The sequence below is a fragment of the Ipomoea nil genome, unplaced genomic scaffold (assembly GCF_001879475.1).
Source record: "Ipomoea nil cultivar Tokyo-kokei standard unplaced genomic scaffold, Asagao_1.1 scaffold2761, whole genome shotgun sequence".
Taxonomy (NCBI): Eukaryota; Viridiplantae; Streptophyta; class Magnoliopsida; order Solanales; family Convolvulaceae; genus Ipomoea; species Ipomoea nil.
Genome location: NW_017619189.1, coordinates 509,199 through 529,656, shown reverse-complemented (window position 1 = coordinate 529,656; position 20,458 = coordinate 509,199). Strand labels below are relative to the sequence as shown.

The 20,458-nt window shown below is 34.8% G+C and overlaps 2 protein-coding genes across 2 annotated transcripts; both read left to right on the top strand.

The window, feature by feature from the left end:
- The first annotated feature begins 1,865 nt into the window (after positions 1 to 1,865).
- LOC109157076 (protein ODORANT1-like) lies at positions 1,866 to 5,609 on the top strand. The gene is made up of 2 exons (XM_019304955.1): positions 1,866 to 2,309; positions 4,831 to 5,609. Exons 1-2 carry the CDS (start codon positions 2,047 to 2,049, stop codon positions 5,351 to 5,353), a joined length of 786 nt encoding a protein of 261 aa, XP_019160500.1. The 5' UTR covers positions 1,866 to 2,046; the 3' UTR covers positions 5,354 to 5,609.
- Positions 5,610 to 17,554: 11,945 nt separating this feature from the next.
- Positions 17,555 to 20,422, top strand: LOC109157016 (cytochrome P450 76C1-like). Its single transcript, XM_019304902.1, has 3 exons — positions 17,555 to 17,897; positions 17,952 to 18,074; positions 19,842 to 20,422. Exons 1-3 carry the CDS (start codon positions 17,555 to 17,557, stop codon positions 20,420 to 20,422), a joined length of 1,047 nt encoding a protein of 348 aa, XP_019160447.1.
- Positions 20,423 to 20,458: the final 36 nt, after the last annotated feature.

The window sequence follows — 20,458 nt, the reverse complement described above, 5'->3', positions numbered from 1 at the left end:
ATGAATTCTGTTCGTCCACGTGTCAAGATCTAATGGATGAGACACACTGATTTTTTTAAAAAAGGCGGTGGCATTTTCGTAAATAATTGAACATCAAAGTGCAAGTAAAATGTATTACAAGTGCATGTAAAATGTATTATAGGTGCAAGTAAAAATTTACACTGAGCATCAATCCTTAGTTGCACCTATAGTTCTAAGTAGTTGCACCTATAGTTCTAAGTAGTTGCACATATAGTTATAAGTAGTTGCACTTAGGTGTATGAATGTTTGCGAGTGGTTTTCAGGGGTATTACTACCCGCTGAACTCAGATCAATGAATGTTAACAAGGCAAAATTACATGTACTTATAGGTGAAAGTAGGTGCACCTATAGTTATAAGTAGTTGCACCTATAGTTATAAATAGTTGCACATATAGTTATAAGCACACCCAGATGCATGAATGTTTGCGGAAAGTGAATGCTAACAAGGCAAAGTTACATGCACTTATAGGTGAAAGTAGGTGCACCTATAGTTATAAGTAGTTGCACCTATAGTTATAAATAGTTCCACATATAGTTATAAGCACACCCAGGTGCATGAATATTTGCGGAAAGTGAATGCTAACAAGGCAAAATTACATGCACTTATAGGTGAAAGTAGGTGCACTTGTAAGTGATTTTACTTGCACTTCGATGTTCAATTATTTACGAAAATGTCACCGCGTTTTTTTTAAGTTATTAGATCTGGACACGTGTCGCGCGCTGATTCGTTCGCATTTCCTTCCTAAGCACTTATTCGCACCTCAGTGCATCCATATATATATATATATATATATATATATATATATATATATATATATATATATAATTTAGCAAAAGCTTCATGGTGTAACTTAATTAATTGGTGGTGGACATAAATATGCCTATACTATCCTAGCAATAGATGAGCTCAAATTGAATCTCTTCTATTATATATCTCTCAAATATATCCTAAAAGAACTTTAGCCAATTATCTTTTAACTTAATGGAATGGTAAAAGAGGAATAGGAGAAAATTTTAACCAATCTTCTGATCTCTTCTTGTCTTGACTTAATAGTGAGAAGGAAGTCTTTTAAACTTTTGATTAGTGATTAGACTCTTGAATTGCATATTGTAATATTCATCATTTTGATAATGATTCAAGTATTCATCAACTTTTGATTTGTCTTTTGAACTGTCTTGTGATATAATAATAATAATAATAATAATAATAATAATAATAATAATAATAATAATAATAATAATAATAATAATAATAATAATAATAGTCTTTTTTTTTTTGAATGCAATAATAATAATAGTCTATTTATCTTATTTTACCATTCTTATTTTCTATTTACTAGTCAAATTAACTTTTTTCTTTACTTATTTTTTTTAATATTTGTATAATCTTTAAATTTATTTATTTATTTTTAATATTTAATAGTACTTTTAATATAATTTATAAATACGTAAATTTTATATATTAATATTAAAATAAAGACTAAAAAAAATTAAATTATAAATTAATTTTTTTTGAATGCCACTGACTCTATTACATTGTAGTATCTGTTTAAACATACTTTCTTAACCTAATAAAGCACAAAGAGTGAACAACACCTCCACTAAGGCTTGATCTCATGTTCTCCCACATGAAAAAAGTCACTACAGGATATTTAAGCACAAGGTGCTTGGCAAACACAGAACAATAATATGAAAGGAATATTATAATTGTAATAATTAAAAAACTAAGGGAATTGAACAAAATGGTATTTGTAGTAGGTCGTGAGTAGCTTTTAAAAACGTAATGGTGGGCCACGGAGACTCACATTCTCCCACCTTATAAATACAAATGAAATGTCTCTCTAAATGTGAGCATAATATTTGGTGCAAAATAAAGTACACAAAGTTGGTGAGATGCTGTATATAAAGGTGACTAGGGCTAGAGCCTAGAGAACCTTAGAGTAGCAACCAATTCCACTACCACAAACCAAAAGTCTTCAATTCATACCTATATATATTAATAACCTTAGAAGAGGCTAAGATATCATGGGAAGACAACCTTGTTGTGACAAACTTGGGGTGAAGAAAGGGCCATGGACAGCTGAGGAAGACAAGAAGCTCATCACCTTTATCCTCAGCAATGGCCAATGTTGTTGGCGTGCCCTCCCAAAGCTCGCCGGACTCCGCCGCTGTGGCAAGAGCTGTCGCCTCCGGTGGACTAATTACCTTAGGCCAGACTTGAAGAGAGGCCTTTTATCCCAAGATGAAGAGCAATTGGTTATTGATCTCCATGCTAGTCTTGGCAACAGGTAACTCTCGGTAACTCCCTCCGTCTCATTTTGTGTGTCTAGTTCAGTTAATCACACTTGACTGGAATTACTTTTAATTCAACAGTTTTTCATAATATTATGACACAAAGAATCAGTACCGCTCCCACTGGGGCTAGACCCATGACCTCCCATTTAGGAAAGTCACTTCGTGCCACTAGACCATAGGGTTATTGGCACAAAAAAAAAAAATCAAATTTAAAAATAAATAAAAGTACTAAAGAAAATAAACAAAGGAAAAAGAGTTGGTTTGACCCATGAATAGTACATATAAAATGGTATAGAGTAAGTATAATTAATCTCTTTGAATTCAAATTTATAACATATCTTTGTCCCAAAATTTTTGTTATACTAGTTTTGACAACAAGTAACTATAATTATTCTTAATTTGAAATCTATTACTAATAAATTATATTTTCGTCTAAAAGATTTTGTCACTTATAAAAGATTCAAAGTTAATTATAATGGTTTGTTATCAACCATTTCTTCTTCTGTGTAAATTTGATTGGTTTGCTTTAAATTTTGATTATTTAATATTTAATTATTTATGATGAGTAATATACATATTACTAATCATTGCCCGTGTTGCAAACATTGGTTATAGGTTCTTGACTTTTTGTACAAAAAGTGGATGGAGTACTTGAATTCATGACTTTACTTATGCATTATAATTAATAAAGAAATTAAGAAAATATTATAATATCGTGTTTTAAAAATGATAAAATGATGATTGTTCAAATATTTACATTATTTATAAAATTTAAAAATTGTGCCACTTTTATTTTAAAAATATGTGACAATTATAGAAGGTCTAAAAAAAATGTAATGATTAACTTTCAGTCACATCACCTACAAATAAAAAAATTGATGCATCTAAATTTTTTCCATGTTTTCAATTTTTTTTTCCACATAAAGTGGATACTACATGCCAATTCTTAGCTTGTTTTACCACTATAATATATATATATATATATATATATATATATACAAATTTTTCTTGTGTGTATTGTGTATTTAGATTTTTAAATTTTTTATTTGTCACTTTTAGTAATAAAATCTAAAAGTGCATAATAGAAATTTTTAAAATATAAGTCCACATACAACATAGTCACGAGAAACATAATATGCATATGATCTCTCCTTCTCTCTTACGCACACAAACATATATATATAGAGGCGGGTTCAGGTGCGGCAGTGTCTTACGGTGCGCTTATTTCTTACGGTGCGGCAACACCAATAGTTCACCAAATATGCACCATCAACGTTAGGAAATACACCACACAAAACAGAGTAAACAGAGCCCTGCATCACCAAACACACACCATTAGGTATGAGTAAAAACACCATACACTGTTCGAAAATACACCATTGGGGGTGGTGAGTTATATGGTGTGTTTTTTTGAGTCTGTGGTGTATTTTGTGATGTTTTATTACATTTCATTGGGGTGTGTTTTTATTACACTGTTGGTGCATATTGTTAACACTGTTGGTGTATTCTGGAATTTGACCGCACCGTCGCACCGTAAGACCCCGCCGCATATGAGCGCTCTTCTATATATATATATATATATATATATATATATATATGAAAAAGTTTTCGTGCGGCACCCGTGCGGCGGTGCGACGGGATTACAGAATACACCAATAGTGTTATCAACATGCACCAATAGTGTAAGGGAAATTAAACGCACCTCAATGAAATGCAAAAAAAAAAAACATCACAGAGTACACAACAGACCCAAAAAATACACCATATAACTCGCTACACCCCAATGGTGTATTTCCGAACACTGTATGGTATTTTTACTCACGCCTGATGATGTGTTTTTGGTGATGCGTACCTAATTTGTGTGTATTTTTGTGGTGTATTTTCCTAACGTTGATGGTGAATATTTGTTGAACTATCGGTGACGCCGCACCGTCACAACTAAGGACACCGCCGCACCTGAACCTAACTCTCTCTCTCTCTCTCTCTATATATATATATATATATATATATATATATATATATATATATATATATATATATATATATATAAAATCAAGTAATGACTGTCTTTTTATATTATACTCCGTATTTGTTAATAAGATTCATGCGTGTAGAGTTATCAAGAACTTTTATTTTTTTGCACTATTTTTACTATTTTGTAAATATTTCTTCTCGATTTGTATTCGCATAAAATAAAAATTATATGTGAGTAATATGACTATCATTATTTTATAATAATTAAGTTATATTACAATGATTACATGATCATATGAATGCCAATTACGTTACATGTGTGTTGACCCACATAATAATTTGTATTACTCCATATTTTGTAAAGATATTAGTATTTGACCCATTATAAGTAAACCAACTACAAAGAAAAAAATATATGAAATTTTGTGTTTTTTTTTTTTTCAATTCTTGTTTTTATAATTATAAAGTGCAATTTTATGATTTATGTAACGATTATCATATTATGTTTTTTTTTTGTTTTTTTTTTTGTTTAATATATAGGTGGTCCAAAATTGCTTCAAAATTGCCCGGAAGGACTGATAATGAGATTAAGAATCATTGGAACACCCATATTAAGAAAAAACTCATCAAGATGGGAATTGATCCTGTTACACACGAGCCTCTCATCAAGGATACTACAGATTCCACAAGTGATAAGGGAAATGGTCAGCTGCAGGTACAAGTTGTACCAGAGGGTACACCACCCACAGTACCCAACTTAATTTCAGAAGACCTCAACTCTTCATGCTCCACAAGTGAAAACTCTTCAATTACTAGTACTAACGATGAGTTCCAGCGGGTTCTTGACACCATGAGTGACAATGATCCTCTACTTAGCTCCCTACTTGAAAATAATGCACCTCCGGTGGATTTGACGTGGAATCTTTCGGATGATCATCAGATGATTTTTGAAAATCTTACCATCCCAAAATTAGACGAAAATTTCGCTTGGCTAATGGATCATCAAGATTTTGGCATCCATGATTTTGGATATGAATGCTCCAATGTAGCAACCTTGATGTGAATATTTTAAGTACAGTAAATACCCAGAATAATGTATAATAAATTAATCAAAACGATAAATTTCTAACATGCAACAATCCTTTTAAAAATTGATTGAAGTTAGGTCTTTATACTTCTAAATGATATTGTTGTATAAAGTTATTATATGCTATATAAATGACTGAATTATATTTTATGGAGTTATAATTTATTGTATTGTACATTATTGTAATTATAATTATATTTACAAAGGTTCCAAGTGAAAACCTTATTTCTTTTTAGGTTTTGGACCAATTCACCAACTAAACTAGAGTCACATACACCAATTCAAAAATTTTGTTTGTACAAGTTATTTATGCTTGCCAAGGACAGAGACATTCATAGATGTTGAATTAGTGCTTAAATAATGTATGCTTTGTGCTCAATTTATAAAAGTCAGAATATAGTTAAAAAAAAAAAAAAAAAAAAAAAAAAAAAAAAAAAAACTATCTGGATGGATTCCGCTCCCATAATGTCGCTTATAAGCATATGTGGGAGGTCTGTTAACTGAAAGTTGCCAAGGAGAATACTGTAGATGGTCTATGATTATGAATGATTTGTACAAAAAATGTTCAAAACCTAACAAATTTTAATAATTATAATGAATGATTTATCTCCCTTATATATAATCGTATTTGAATATAAGACATAAATATTAATCAATATATATCTTTTAAAAATTTTATAAATTACAAACATAATATTTAAAGAATTGTAAGACATCATCACTTTGATAAAACTATTATTATTATTGTTGTTGTTGTGGTTGCTTTTCAAAAGAATTGAAAAAAATAAGGACAAATAGATTAATCCTTAGCTCACTATTTGTTTTTCTGATATATTTTTTCTGAGTAAAAAGGGAAATCGCAACAATCACCTGAAGGCGTGCACTAAGTAAACCTTACCTTGTGACTTTAGTTGGCAAATAACTATAATGAGGTAAACCAACCTACGCTGTCCATAGCTGATCGACTCAAACCAAATAAGTCAATAAGCTGCTCCAATTGGAAATTGAACTATAAACCTTATAGTTACTAAATCAATAGTCTGACTAACTTAGGTGGATTGCCTCACTTTTCTATAAACTTATTTGCAGCCACGTATAGTCACTATCTATTAATAGATTTTCTAATTAAAAAAAGTGACAATATAATGCGATTAGGTGAGATTTAAGGCTCATACAGAAAGTGTTGCAGAAAAATTAATCAACCGTTATATAGAGTGTTATTAGTTAGGCCATCTAAAAGTGCTCCAAATATAGTGGGTTAGCTGAGCTAATCAAACATATTTTGTCTAATTTTACAAGTGGCATATAATCTTTGGGTACACTGCTTATTTATTTTTTATTAGTATAAAAAACAAATAAATTGATAATGGACTCGAAAGATATACTTAATTATATGATCTTTTGTCATTAACAATTGACATTGACATCACAACATTAGTCATTGTGGATTTTTTTTTTTTAATTTAATGTGACTGAGAATAGGATAATTGTTTGTGTGTGTATGTATGTATGTGTATATATATATATATATATATATATATATATATATATATATATATATATATATATATATATATATATATATATATATATATATATAAAATTAAGTGCTGGTGTGGTTGGCAGTCCCAGGTGCGGTTGTGGGGTTAAATCTGAGATATTGATCTTGCTTAAATCAAAGTCCAGGATTACCAAAATTAAAAAAAAAAATGCGGAGGTAATTTGGTAATTTTTTTGCATCTAAGTCAAATTTAATGTGCGTGACTTTTGTGCTTAAGGTGCGTGAGATTTGTGCTTAAGGTGTATGTGTATTGTGCTTAATATGCGTGAGTTTGTGCTTAAGGTGTGTGAGTTTTGTGCTTAATGTGAGTAGTTGTTAAAACTTAAGGTGCGTGAGATTTGTGCTTAATGTGCGTGAGTTTGTGCTTAAAGGGAGCGTTATGCTGTGCATCCGTGTGCACCATGCATGGTGCACACAGATGCAAAAACGACGTCGTTTTGACGTCGACTAAAAAAATAAATAAATCATAACTTCATAACTATAGATCCATAACTCCATAACTATACATCCAGAATTGCATGCATAACTACACATCTATAACTTCATAACTATACATCCAGAATTACATAACTACACATCCATAACTTTATAACTATAAATCAAATTGCATAACTACACATCCATAACTTCATAACTACACATCCATAACTTCATAACTATACATCCAGAATTGCATAACTATACATCCAGAATTGCATAACTATACATCCATAACATCATAACTATAAATCCAGAATTGCATAACTACACCATGCATAATTACATATCCATAACTTCATAACTATAAATCCAGAATTGCATAACTACACATCCATAATTTCATAACTAAAAAATCCAGAATGAATGAACTAAAAATCTAGAATGAATGAACAACATAATGCTGTTGCTGTGAATTGAAACTGATTTTTTTTTTTTAAATGTGGGACGCGCGTTTTTAGTCAAAACGACGTCGTTTTTGCAATTTGCCTGCTTAAAGTGCGTGGGTTTTGTGTTTAATGTGAGTAGTTGGTAAAATTTAAAGTGCGTGGATTTTGTGTTTTAGGTGCGTGAGATATTTGCTTAAAGTGCGTGAGTTTTTGCTTAATGTGCGTGAGTTTGTGCTTAATGTGAACCATTTTAAAATCTTAGGTGCGTGGGTTTTGTGCTTAATGTGCTTTGTTCTGTGCTTAAGGTGCGTGGTTTATGTACTTAAGGTGAGTGATTTGTGGTCTTAAGGTGCTTTCTTCGTGTGCTTAAGGTGTGTGGTGATTTGTGTATTTAAGGTGCGTCCAATCGCACAACCGCACGGGAAACCATTCCCGTGCAGTTGGCCTTATCAGGTGTGATTGTGCGGTTGCATAGGTGTGTGGTTTTTCTTCTTAAGATGCGTAGTTTGTGTGCTTAAGGTGCGTCAACTAAAGCTTTAGGTGCGTGTTTTTCCTTCTTAAGATGCGTGATTTGTGTGCTTAAGGTGCGTGTTGAAACTTAAGGTGCAATAAGTACTTGTTTGGCTCAGGGTAAATTGGTTTTCATGCATTAAAGAAAAAATAGTATCTAATGCCTTATTATTAAAACCAGTCGTTGTCATCTTAGGGACAGCCCATTCAATCTCTGGCTTGAGGACTGGAGGATCTTCTGGAGTGGCTCCAGCTTTGGTAGGATGAGTCCACCCAGTAAGAACCGCCCTCCAGACCCTCCTTCTTTGGGTTCCAGCTTTACTGTTACTATTACTGTTACTATTACTGTTACTGTTACTATTACTGTTACTATTACTATATAAGGTAAGATAAGATTATAGCTCAATTGATTTGATTACACATCCCATGTGTTAAGTTCATGTTTAGTTATTAGCTAATTAATTTTTCCCTTTTTTTTGAAACCAATCGAAAACTCCATTAAAACCAAATCATAATAACCCCGAGATACATCTCGGAAGAACAGAGTCTCAAGAACCAAGGACAGACATAGAAACAGTCGCCTGTACTAACACATGGGCTACATGAAATGGAACACTTGCATGGCAAATTATGTTGTGCATCCGTATGCACCATGCATGGTGCATACGGATGCAAAAACGACGTCGTTTTATTTAAAACACGTGTCTCACTTAAAAAAAAAAAAATTCAGTTTCGATTCCCAACAACAACATTATATTCTGCATAATTTGAACTAAAATTCCAGAATCTTTGAACTAAAATTCCAGAATCCCTATGAACTAAAATTCCAGAATCCCTATGAACTAAAATTCCAGAATCTATGAACTAAAATTCTGGAGTGAATGAACTAAAAATCCATAATGAATGAACTAAATATCTATAATAAATGAACTAAATATCCAGCATGAATGAAAAAAATCAGTTTCGATTCACGTCTAAATATCCATAATCAATGAACTAAAATTCCAGAATTTATGAACTAAAATTCCAGAATCTATGAACTAAAATTCCAGAATCTATGAACAACATAATGCTGTTGAGGGGAATCAAAACTGATTTTTTTTTTTAAGTGAGATACGCGTTTTTAATAAAACGACGTCGTTTTTGCATCTGTATGCACCATGCATGGTGCATACGGATGCACTGCATAACAATTGGGTTGAGCTTGGTAGATTAATACATGTGGCCCAAGTTATTTGTGCGGTGCGGCATGAAAGATTAAGAGAACGGGAGAAGCTACAAAACGGGTAAAAAAAACGAACGAGGCAGATAGTTGACCAATCATTATTGCATAGACCATGGTCTACACAATTGTGTGAACCATATTTTAAGTCCCTGGGTTGTGATACCAATTGAAAAAGATCGTGGATCTTGAATGCAAGTAATAAACTAAATGGTTCCTACTAAATTTTAATTTGCTTGATAATCTGGACTAGCTCCAGGATCTACCCCAGACAGAATAAAAAACAAGTACAAGAATTATAAACGAAACTAGACACCAAGAAATGTTCACGCAGTTCGGAACCTCACTCCTACGTCTGCAGGGTCTCTCACGTCAACTCAATCCACTAGATGATCAACATGGCATACAAGGGGAGAGTACATTATACATGTACTACAACATAAACTACAACTACTCCAGCGCATCCTTCATCATCACAATGGACTCGACGTGCAGGCTATTTTCACCATGACATGAACCGGTTGAGAAACCTTCACTACACAGATATATTGATAAAAAAAAATGGGAGGATTTGAGGAATAATGTGTAGAGTTTAATCCTTGAATCTTCAAATTTGATAGAACGCCGAAGGTAGCTATTTATAGGAATAAAATGAAAACCTCTTGGTCTGAAAATGTGCAGCCACCAAATCCTCAAAATAAGCTGCACCACATGATTTTAAAGACCATACAAATAGGATCTAAACAAATTTGGATGTTTGAATGAGTTTCACCCTTCCTGAACTGCATCCTGATGCTGATCCAAACTGAGAGCACTGTTACAGAACCTGGACTAGATCCAGAGCCTAGTACAGACTAATAATATTTAATCTATGTTTTTGACAAATAATTAAGCCAATATAAGTGGGTCAAATGTGTATCATTTGTTCACTTACAATTCCCTAGTGTATGCGGGCGTATGTCCGGTTGGTATGTATTGCGTGTTGTCCGAGGAGCATATACCGACTGTAACCGTCCTAATATATGTGTCTAGACCGGCCCGAATCAAAATTCTTTTGCGCCGCCAAACAAAGAAAGTTTAATTTAATTTGTCCCGAAATTTGTTGCTTGACTTAATGTCATGACTGAATGCAAAATGTGGGGTTCTAACAAAAAAGACTCAAAAGGTGTGAATTGTATCCTTTTGCGCGCATAAAGACTAGGGTCTGACCGGTGACTAATCGTGAGACTCGTAATTACTTCTGCAATAACTATATTGGCTGGACTTAGAATAATTAGTTCCACAAAACTGGGATCTCCTAAGTATTTTAACAAAAAAAAAACTTAATTATGCAGGAAAACCATTTTGTCTGCAAAGATTACAAGGATATCTTTATCCGGCCATCTGCTAACCCACGTGTTCACGTATAACTTTATGTGTATCTCATTTTTAAGGCTTTTCATATAAAATCTAGAAATGATATTCAAATGCTGAGTAGCGCCAACCTTCAAGCGTGCCACCACCACCACCACCGAATAGAAGAGGTTAGAAAAGCCATTAGAAGTGTGAAATCGAGGATATGTGAACCTGTCAACATTGGGGTGTTGGCATCTTCTACAGAAATGAATGTTATAACAAAAATGATTTGGGGAAGTATGATGGGATCTGATGAAGAAAAGATTGATCAAATTGGAGCAGAGTTTAGGGAGATAATGGGGAAGTTTCTTGCCATGGTTAGTGAGCCTAATATCTCTTATTTCTTCCCCTAGCTTGCTAGATTGGATTTGCAGCGAGTACAGGCAAGGATGGAGGGTATGGTGAAGGTTGTGGATAATATTCTTGAACCCATCATTAAGGAAGGTGAAAGAATAGTGTTGCGAAGTGAAGAGGAGAATCAAGAAGCAAAGAAGGAAATTGTAAACTGTCAAAACTGAATTGAATTGATCATTGAAACCAGTGGCTTTCCTTTTTGTTCTTGTACAGAGAGAGAGACTGACTAGTAACAGTATAAGTACCTCTAACTGCCTATTATATGTGCTCAGCTTAAACAGAAGATTAGGATGATTAGGATGGTGTCACGTTTAAGCCACGTGTCATATGATCTATACTCCTAAAACCCCCCCTCAAGCTGGATTATATATATCCAATAATCCAAGCTTGGAAATGTAGGAATAGAAAGATCTAGGACAATGAGACTTAGTGAATGTGTCTGCCAGTTGGTTGGCTGAGGTGATATGGAAGAGTTTGATTGTGCCTTTGTTCAGCTTCTCTCTGACTAGGTGGCAATCCAGCTCTATGTGCTTTGTTCTTTCATGGAAAACAAGATTTTCTGCAATAGCAATCGCTGACTTACTATCATAATATAATGCCACAGCATTGTTATAATGAATTCCCAGCTCTGTCAATAGGAATATTAACTACTGTACTTCACAAGTTGTAGTTGCTAAGGCTCTATATTCAGCCTCTGAAGACGATTTAGAGACTGTTGGCTGCTTTTTTGACTTCCATGAGACTAGAGCATCCCCTAGAAATACACAGAAACCAGTAACAGACTTTCTTGTGTCAACACATGCACCCCAATCAGAGTCAGAAAAGGCTTTGAGCTGCAAATCAGAGTTAGTTGGAAAAAAAAGGCCTTGACCAGGAGCAGCTTTTATGTACCTCAAAACCCTGTGAGCAGCTTGCATATGCAGATGAGTGGGCTTATCAAGAAACTAAGATAATTGCTGAGTAGCAAAGCTGATATCAGGCCTGGTAATTGTTAGGTACAGGAGCTTGCCTACTATCCTTCTATACTCTGAGTTATCTGTAAGAGGCTCACCCTCATTTTTGCTCAATTTGTGTGAAGGAACTGTGGGACTGTGTACTGGCTTAGCATCAATAAAACCTGTGTCATTAAGCAGTTCCAAGGCATATTTTCTCTGACATACTGCAATCCCCTTTTGATGTCTAGCAACTTCTAGACCAAGAAAATACTTTACAGCTCCTAAGTCTTTGATCTGAAATTTGTCATTGAGTTGCCTCTTAACCTCTTTTATGACTTCCAAATCAGCACTTGCAGTAATTATATCATCAACATACACCAATAATGCCACAAAGAAACTGTTTTCACCTCTTGTAAACAAAGAATTATCAGGTAATGATTGTTTGAACCCCATATTTTGTAAAGCAGTACTCAACTTAGTGTTCCACTGCCTACTAGCTTGTTTCAAGCCATACAGAGACTTAGTAAGTTTGCATACCTGCCCACTTTCTGCATTTAGGTAACCAAGTGGAGGCTGCACATATACTTCTTCTTCCAATTCCCCATGGAGGAAGGCATTGTTGACATCCATTTGATGTATGTGCCAGTTTTTAGCTGCTGCAACTGCTAGAAGAGTCCTAATTGTAGTCATCTTGGCTACTGGACTGAAAGTATCCAAATAGTCAATCCCAAGGGTTTGGTTGTAGCCTTTAGCTACAAGTCTTGCCTTGTATCTGTCTATAGTTCCACCAGCCTTATATTTGATCTTGTAAACCCATTTACACCCAATAGGTTTCTTAGAAGGAGGCACACTGACCAGTTTCCAAGTATTGTTTCTTTCCAAAGCTGTGATTTCTTCCTGCATTGCCTTTCTTGCTGTGCAATCATGGAGTATGCTTCATTGACCTCAGGTAAAGGCCTCATGAGCATTATTTGGTTCCTAGCTCCTGTATACCTTTCATGTATCCCAATCAAGAAGATAGATAGTTTGTCCACCTCAGATTGTTCATTCAAACTATCAATTTTCTTCCCACAATCACACTTATCAACACAATCACAATACAGCTGAGGCCTTAGAATGGCAAGTTCATCCCACAATAGTTTTTGTCTGGTAAAATACTCATTCAACATACTATCACCTTGCTTAGTCTGGTAAATCTCACACTTGATTTCAGCAATTCTAAATAAGTCTTGCTTACTAAACCTCCTTTTCAAATCGGTCCAGATACCATAAGCTGTATCAATCCATAATACGCTTCGACCAATTGCAGGGGTTAGGGTTCTAACAATCCAAGATACAACCATGTTGTTGCATCTTTCCCAGGCCATGAACCTTTCCAGGTTGTCTGCTGAAGGCTTCTTTATACTGCCGTTGATGAAGGCGATCTTGATTTTGCAAGATAGAGCCATCGTCATAGCTCGAGCCCATGGATGGTAATTTGAACCATCCAAGTGGACTGCCACCAACTCGAGTGCTGGATTTTCGTTCATATGCAGGAAATAAGGATTCGATTGGTTTTGGGGATCGAATCTTACCTCGGAGGAATTTCCTCCGGTTGCCGCTGTGGAAGAAGTCGGCGCTGTGTTTCCGTTTGCCGGTGCTTCGGCTGGAATATTTCCCGGTTGTGGCAGGTTGTTGAGCGGAGGCCAAGCAGCCATGGACGCCATGAGAACTCAGACAAATAGGACGTGAAATTCCTCTATTCTACTTGCTCTGATACCATGTTGCGAAGTGAAGAGGAGAATCAAGAAGCAAAGAAGGAAATTGTAAACTGTCAAAACTAAATTGAATTGATCATTGAAACCAGTGGCTTTCCTTTTTGTTCTTGTACAGAGAGAGAGACTGACTAGTAACAGTATAACTACCTCTAACTGCCTATTACATGTGCTCAGCTTAAACAGAAGATTAGGATGATTAGGATGGTGCCACGTTTAAGCCACGTGTCATATGATCTATACTCCTAAAAAATAGTTTCTTAGAAATCTTGTAGCACAACCAAGGATGACGAAAATAAGGATTTTATGCGGATCCTCTTAGACCTGAAGAATCGTGATGACAACGCTGCGAAATCATTGGATTTCCAAGCAATCAAGGCCATGTTGCTGGTATGTACTGTTTTCCTCACTTCATTTTAGATCAAATATAGTATTATTATTACCATCATCCATCTGTAAAGTGATTTGTTAGTATGTTTGAATCTACTAATTAAACATGCTGTAAGTAAATCAAACAAAATTACTTCAAAAATATAAAAGTTATTGGATACAACACTATTAGGATCAGGCAAGCCAAGGCTTAGTCCTACACCTGCCTCTGCAGGATAATTCCCCTTCCAACACCTGAGAGTCGTCTTAACTACATAGTGTTTGCTTTTTTAGGACTCAAACTTGTTGTAACCTGACTCTAATACTAGTTAGAATCAAGTGTTTACCACTAGGTCAAAAGTTATAACTCACAGTGAATACAGAACTTTATTTCCTTATAAACCGGTCACACTTTCAAGAACCCATCACTAGCCTCCGCTCAACAATCCCCCTCCAATTGCTTAGACTTGACCCTATATCAACCTCCGCCCAACAATTCTCCCCCCAAGCACCAACCATTCTTAATTGTACAATTTAGAATTGCATATAATATGATGTTTTTAACTTTGGGTGTTTTATCATCACCGTCACAATTAATAAAAGAATAGCTTCATTTCTGTAGACGCAGACACATTATCGAACCACGTAAATCTTGTCTTCTTTATTTTTTTTCATTGTTATTGATTTTTTGTTCTAGTTACTCTCAACAAACGCTATTCTAATTTTAAAAGTCATTACTGCCTATATTTTTTTAACTATATACATAGGATATTGTGATAGGCGGGACTGACACTACATCAACAATGGTGGATTGAGTTATTGTTGACTCAAAATGTTTTGTCAAAGTTATGTGCAAAAAGAATTCCAGTTCTATAAAGGAATACCAGTCCTAAGAGGAATAACTATTGAAAAATATTAGTTCTAAAATGAATTGTTATTGAAGATTTTCTAGTTCTAGTTTGATAAGGAATAGCTTTGATATTCACGAATCTGTTAGGAATAGCTACTATAAATAGGGCTTGTCCTTTATTGTAGAATTCAAGCATTCAACATTAATCTTGTGAGGTATGAGAGTCTTTGAGAATATGATACTAAATTCCCCTAGAAAGTAGTACATGTGTTTAGGTTTCAATAGTTTGGTAGGAAAGATCATTCTATTGTGTAATATCAGGTTCCAAACAATGTACTTTAAATATTGAGCTTTTAGTGGATTTAGGCAAATTCTGAAATTGAGAAGTGCTTCGCAAATTAGGGTTGTTTGCCCGAAGTGCGTTACAGATTGTTTGTGTACAACTTCAGTTTCGACATCACTGTGTGCTGCGTTTTACAAATTTTCAATTGGTATCAGAGCCAAACTGCTTAAGTTATTAGCAGGATCCTAATGGAGTTTCCTAGAGAAGGACTGTCAAGCACCAGGCCCCATGCTCTCTTTAGTACAAATTTCTCCTACTGGAAAGCTAGAATGAAAATATATATTTTGGCACAAGGAGAAGGTGTCTGGGAAGCCGTTGAGAAAGAATGGAAGAATCTAGTTGATGATAAAGGTAATCAAAAACCTAAAATAGAATGGAACGAAGAAGAGCAAAGGGAATATAATTATAATTCAAAAGCAATGAACACCATCTATTGAGTGGTAAGTGAAGATACTTTCAAACTAATCGCTACCACTGGCATAACTAAAATTGCATGGGATATACTATGTGATCATCACGAAGGAAATACTTCTGTTAAGCAATCCAAGCTGCAAATGATACAAACACAGTTTGAGAATTTAAAAATGGAAGAAGATGAGGATATCTCACAGTTTAGTGCAAGTGTTTTAGGGATTGCTGGAGATGCGTTTAACCTAGGCGAACCTATTCCTGAACATAGGCTCGTCAAAAAGGTCCTACATTCCCTACCTAAGAGATTTATGATAAAGGTTACAGCCATCCAAGAAAACAAAGATCTAAACACCTACAAACTCAGTGATCTAATGAGAAATCTTCAAACATATGAGCTTGAGATACTGCAAAAATGGAAAAATAATGACAAAAGAATTGCATTCCAATCAAAGCAGAAAGAGAGTCTAGAAATTGATACTGAAACCATGGAACAATCAATTGCTCTCCTAACAAAGAATTTCACCAGAGTTCTCAAAAATTTTAACAAATTTAGAAACAAAAGTGCTTCAATCAATCTAGGGAACTTCCCAACTGGACAAAATCAATCTATTTCAAAAAGAAGGGAGAGTCCAAAACCTGAAGGAGTTCAGTGCTACGAGTGCAAAGGGTTTGGACACATCCAGTCAGAATGTCCAACATACTTTAAAAGGAAGAGCAAAACATATGTGACAACACTAAGCGATGTCTCAGATAGTGAAGAAGACACCAACACTAATTTCGTAGCATTCACCGCAAATCATGAGAATGACAACGGAAACGAAAATGATATGCAAGAACTGCTACAGTCATATACCCAACTACATGCTAAATGGGAACAAATCATCCAAAGTGAATCTAGAGCTCATGCAAGAAAATCAGTTTCTAAAAGGTGAAAAAGAGAGAGAAGAAAAATGCCTCAAAGAAACTCAAAATGAATTATTTGAATCTAAAAACAGAGAGGCCAAACTGTTACAAGAAATCAAGGTACTAACTAAAAGGCCTAGATCTCCAAACTCAGCTTCTGAAGAAAGCTACGTACATGAAGTTCCAGAGGTGTCACAACATCACTTCCAACATCGAAGAAGAATCAGATGCTATTACTGCCATAGATTGGGACACATAAAGGCGTACTGCTTCAAAAGACAAAATGATCTCTATTATAGGCAAAATAACATAGATTGGGCAGTACAAAGCAAAAATAACAGCAAGAAAATCTGGGTAAGAAAAGATCAGAATGTTGCCTACACCTCAAAAGCTAGCAAAGAACAAAACGTATGGTATTTTGACAGTGGGTGTTCAAGGCATATGACTGGAAATCCAGAAAACATGGAAAATGTTCAGTATAAGAATGAAGGACATGTTACCTTTGGAGATGGAGGAAAAAAAGCCAGATCATTACAAGCGGCATCTTGAATGTCCATGGGCTGCCTAGGTTGCCAAAAGTCCTCCTAGTACAAAGTCTAAAACCAAATCTAATTAGCATAAGTTAGCTTTGTGAAGATAAACTCAAAGTAGAATTCTCTAAAGACAATTGCACTGTGTTTAATCAGAATCACAAGTGTGTCATGATGGGAAAAAGGTCCGCAAACAAATGTTATACATGGGATGGTGACCTATCTGGTTTACAAACAACCATCAAGCAAAAAGAATCACGACACCAACACATGGGACACATAAATTTTCATGACATCAAAGGGGACCAAGGAATATTCCGAGGTTATTCACCAAATAGTAGGGCTTTCAGTGTAGACAGTGGAATGGAATCCATGAATGTGGTTATTGATGACACAATTTCAACAATAACCACTAATGATGACGAAAGTCCAAGAGTTGTTGAAACAACTGTTCCAACACCTCTGACTACTGTTATGCAGGATCACAAAATAGAAACAGAACCAGATGAAGATAAAAGTCAATCTATTGACTTAAAAATTTAGATAAATCTTCCTATGGAAAATATCATAGGAGATCTCAATCAAGGAATAAAGACTAAAGTAAAGAAACAAGATTACCGCAAAATGGAAGAAGGATACTACTACTACTACACCTCCAAGTTTGAACCCAAAAACATTGATGAAGCTCTAAACTGTAACAGATATACAAGATTGGGGTCTAAAGTTGGGCTATGTCATATGTGAACAAAATATGAAGTTTAGGTTGCACTTACAATGACTAAACAAAAGAAGACCAAAGCCCGGCCCAAAACCTTGACCCATAACCACGGTCAAAATCAAAAAGAAAAGAAAGGGATCTTGATCGTCTTCCTCAAGAAATCGCTCATCTATATCACTTCATTTACCGTCGCACTCTCTAACATCTCAAAAAGGGCATCAATGGTGAAAACATGACAACAGTTGAATTCAAAATTACCTCGTAGGGAGACATCTCACCACAACGGCTTAGGGGTTTTCTCAAACCCAGTTTGCATCGACGATGGCGACCCAACAACAATCATCATGAATCCGGCTCCCGTATCTCAGGTTCCATTTCACGATGTTCAAGAAAATAGAGTCTCCTCTCCAGCGTTCGCCCTAAACCATGGATGGACGCCCGACCATCACCGGACATTTCTGAGCAAGAACCCCAAAAATCTCAGAAAAAGAAAAAGAAGCAAAAGAAGCACATGAATCACACAAAACTGGGATATTGAAGAATCTAGTGAAAACTTGGATGGTGTAAAACGAAGAGCCCGTGCTAAGAATCGCACCAAGAATCAAGAAAAAAAAAAGGGAAATTTTTTTTAATCAAAATGCTTAATTCTGAGATTTGGTTTTGAAGTCTGACTGCACTAGATTCTGGGGAAGTTTTATACTCCAGTAATGATTCTTCAACTTCGATTGGACCGTTTGATGGAGGAGGGTTGTTTCTAGAAGATTCAATTCCGACATGGTTCGTATCGTCTATCACTAATCTGAGATATTTCGCGTCATCCTTGAATATTGTTTGGTGTGCTGCTCGGAGTGATCGATGCAGATGTGTAATTTGAAAAGAATTTTTTTTTTGAGAAGTTTGAAGAGAAGCTTATGCGCTCTCTTTGTGAAAGGGAAACTTGAAACAACGGACATTTATGTTAAGTTTCTTTTTGTAGCTGTCAAGAAAACAAGAAAAGAAGCCATCCAGAGTGCTCTTTGTTTATGTAACTTGAATAGATGATATTCAATGTTATATGATAGTCAACACATTTAGCTCATGAACAGTGATGAAGTGACAAACAGAGTTTCAAGACAACACTCATCAGATGAAAGAGATACATGGAATCAATTAAGGGGGAGAATAATAAGAAATCAAGCCACTATGAGATCAAGGTCTTTGCCAAAATTTGACAAAGGGGGAGATTGTTGACTCAAAATGTTTTGTCAAAGTTATGTGGAAAAAAAATTTCAGTTCTGTAAAGGAATATCAGTCCTAACAGGAATAACTATAGAAGAATATTAGTTTTAAAAGGAATTGTTATTGAAGATTTTCTAATTCTAGTTTGATCAGGAATAGCTTTGATATTCACGAATCTGTTAGGAATAACTACTATAAATAGGGTTTGTCCTTTATTGTAGAATTCAAGCATTCAACATTAATCTTGTGAGGTATGAGAGTCTTTGAGAATAGGATACTAAATTCCACTAGAAAGTAGTACATGTGTTTAAGTTTCAATAGTTTGGTAGGAAAGATCATTCTATTGTGTAATCTCAGGTTCCAAACAGTGTACTTTAAATATTGAGCTTTTAGTGGCTTTAGGCAAATTCTGAAATTGAGAAGTGCCTCGCAAATTAGGGTTGTTTGCTCGAACTGCGTTATAGATTGTTTGTGTTACAACTTCAGTTTCGACATCACTGTGTATTGCGTTTTACAAATTTTCAGTTATAACAAAATTACTTTATAATCCAGAAATAATGAAAAAGGTCCAAAAAGAATTAGAGGAAATTGTTGGAATGACAAGCATTCTTGAAGAGGTCCATCTACAAAAGCTCAAATATTTGGATGTTGTTGTAAAGGAGACATTTCGTTTATACAAAGCAGTGCCACTTCTAATCCCCAAGTGTCCAAGTCAAACTACACAAGTGGGTGGATACACTATCCCTAAGGATGCAAGGGTTTTTCTAAACATGTATGCAATACATAGAGACCGTAAACTTTGGGATAATCCATTCCAGTTCAGCCCTAAGAGGTTCCTTAACGAAACCTTTGGTTTAGACTATACTGGCAATGATTATAGGTTTCTGCCATTTGGATGGGGCAGGAGAATTTGTGGTGGAATTTCCTGGGCGAAGAAAATGCTAATTTATATTTTGAGTTCGATGTTGCACTCTTTTAACTGGCATTTTCCTGAAGGTGAAAAGATGGACTTATCAGGTGGGTTAATTGGACTTGTCATCAAGAAAAATACTTCTCTAGTTGCTATTCCAGTACCGAGGTTATCTAATTCCGAGCTTTATCAATAATTTCATAGAAATATGTCCTTTTGTAAATGGCATATA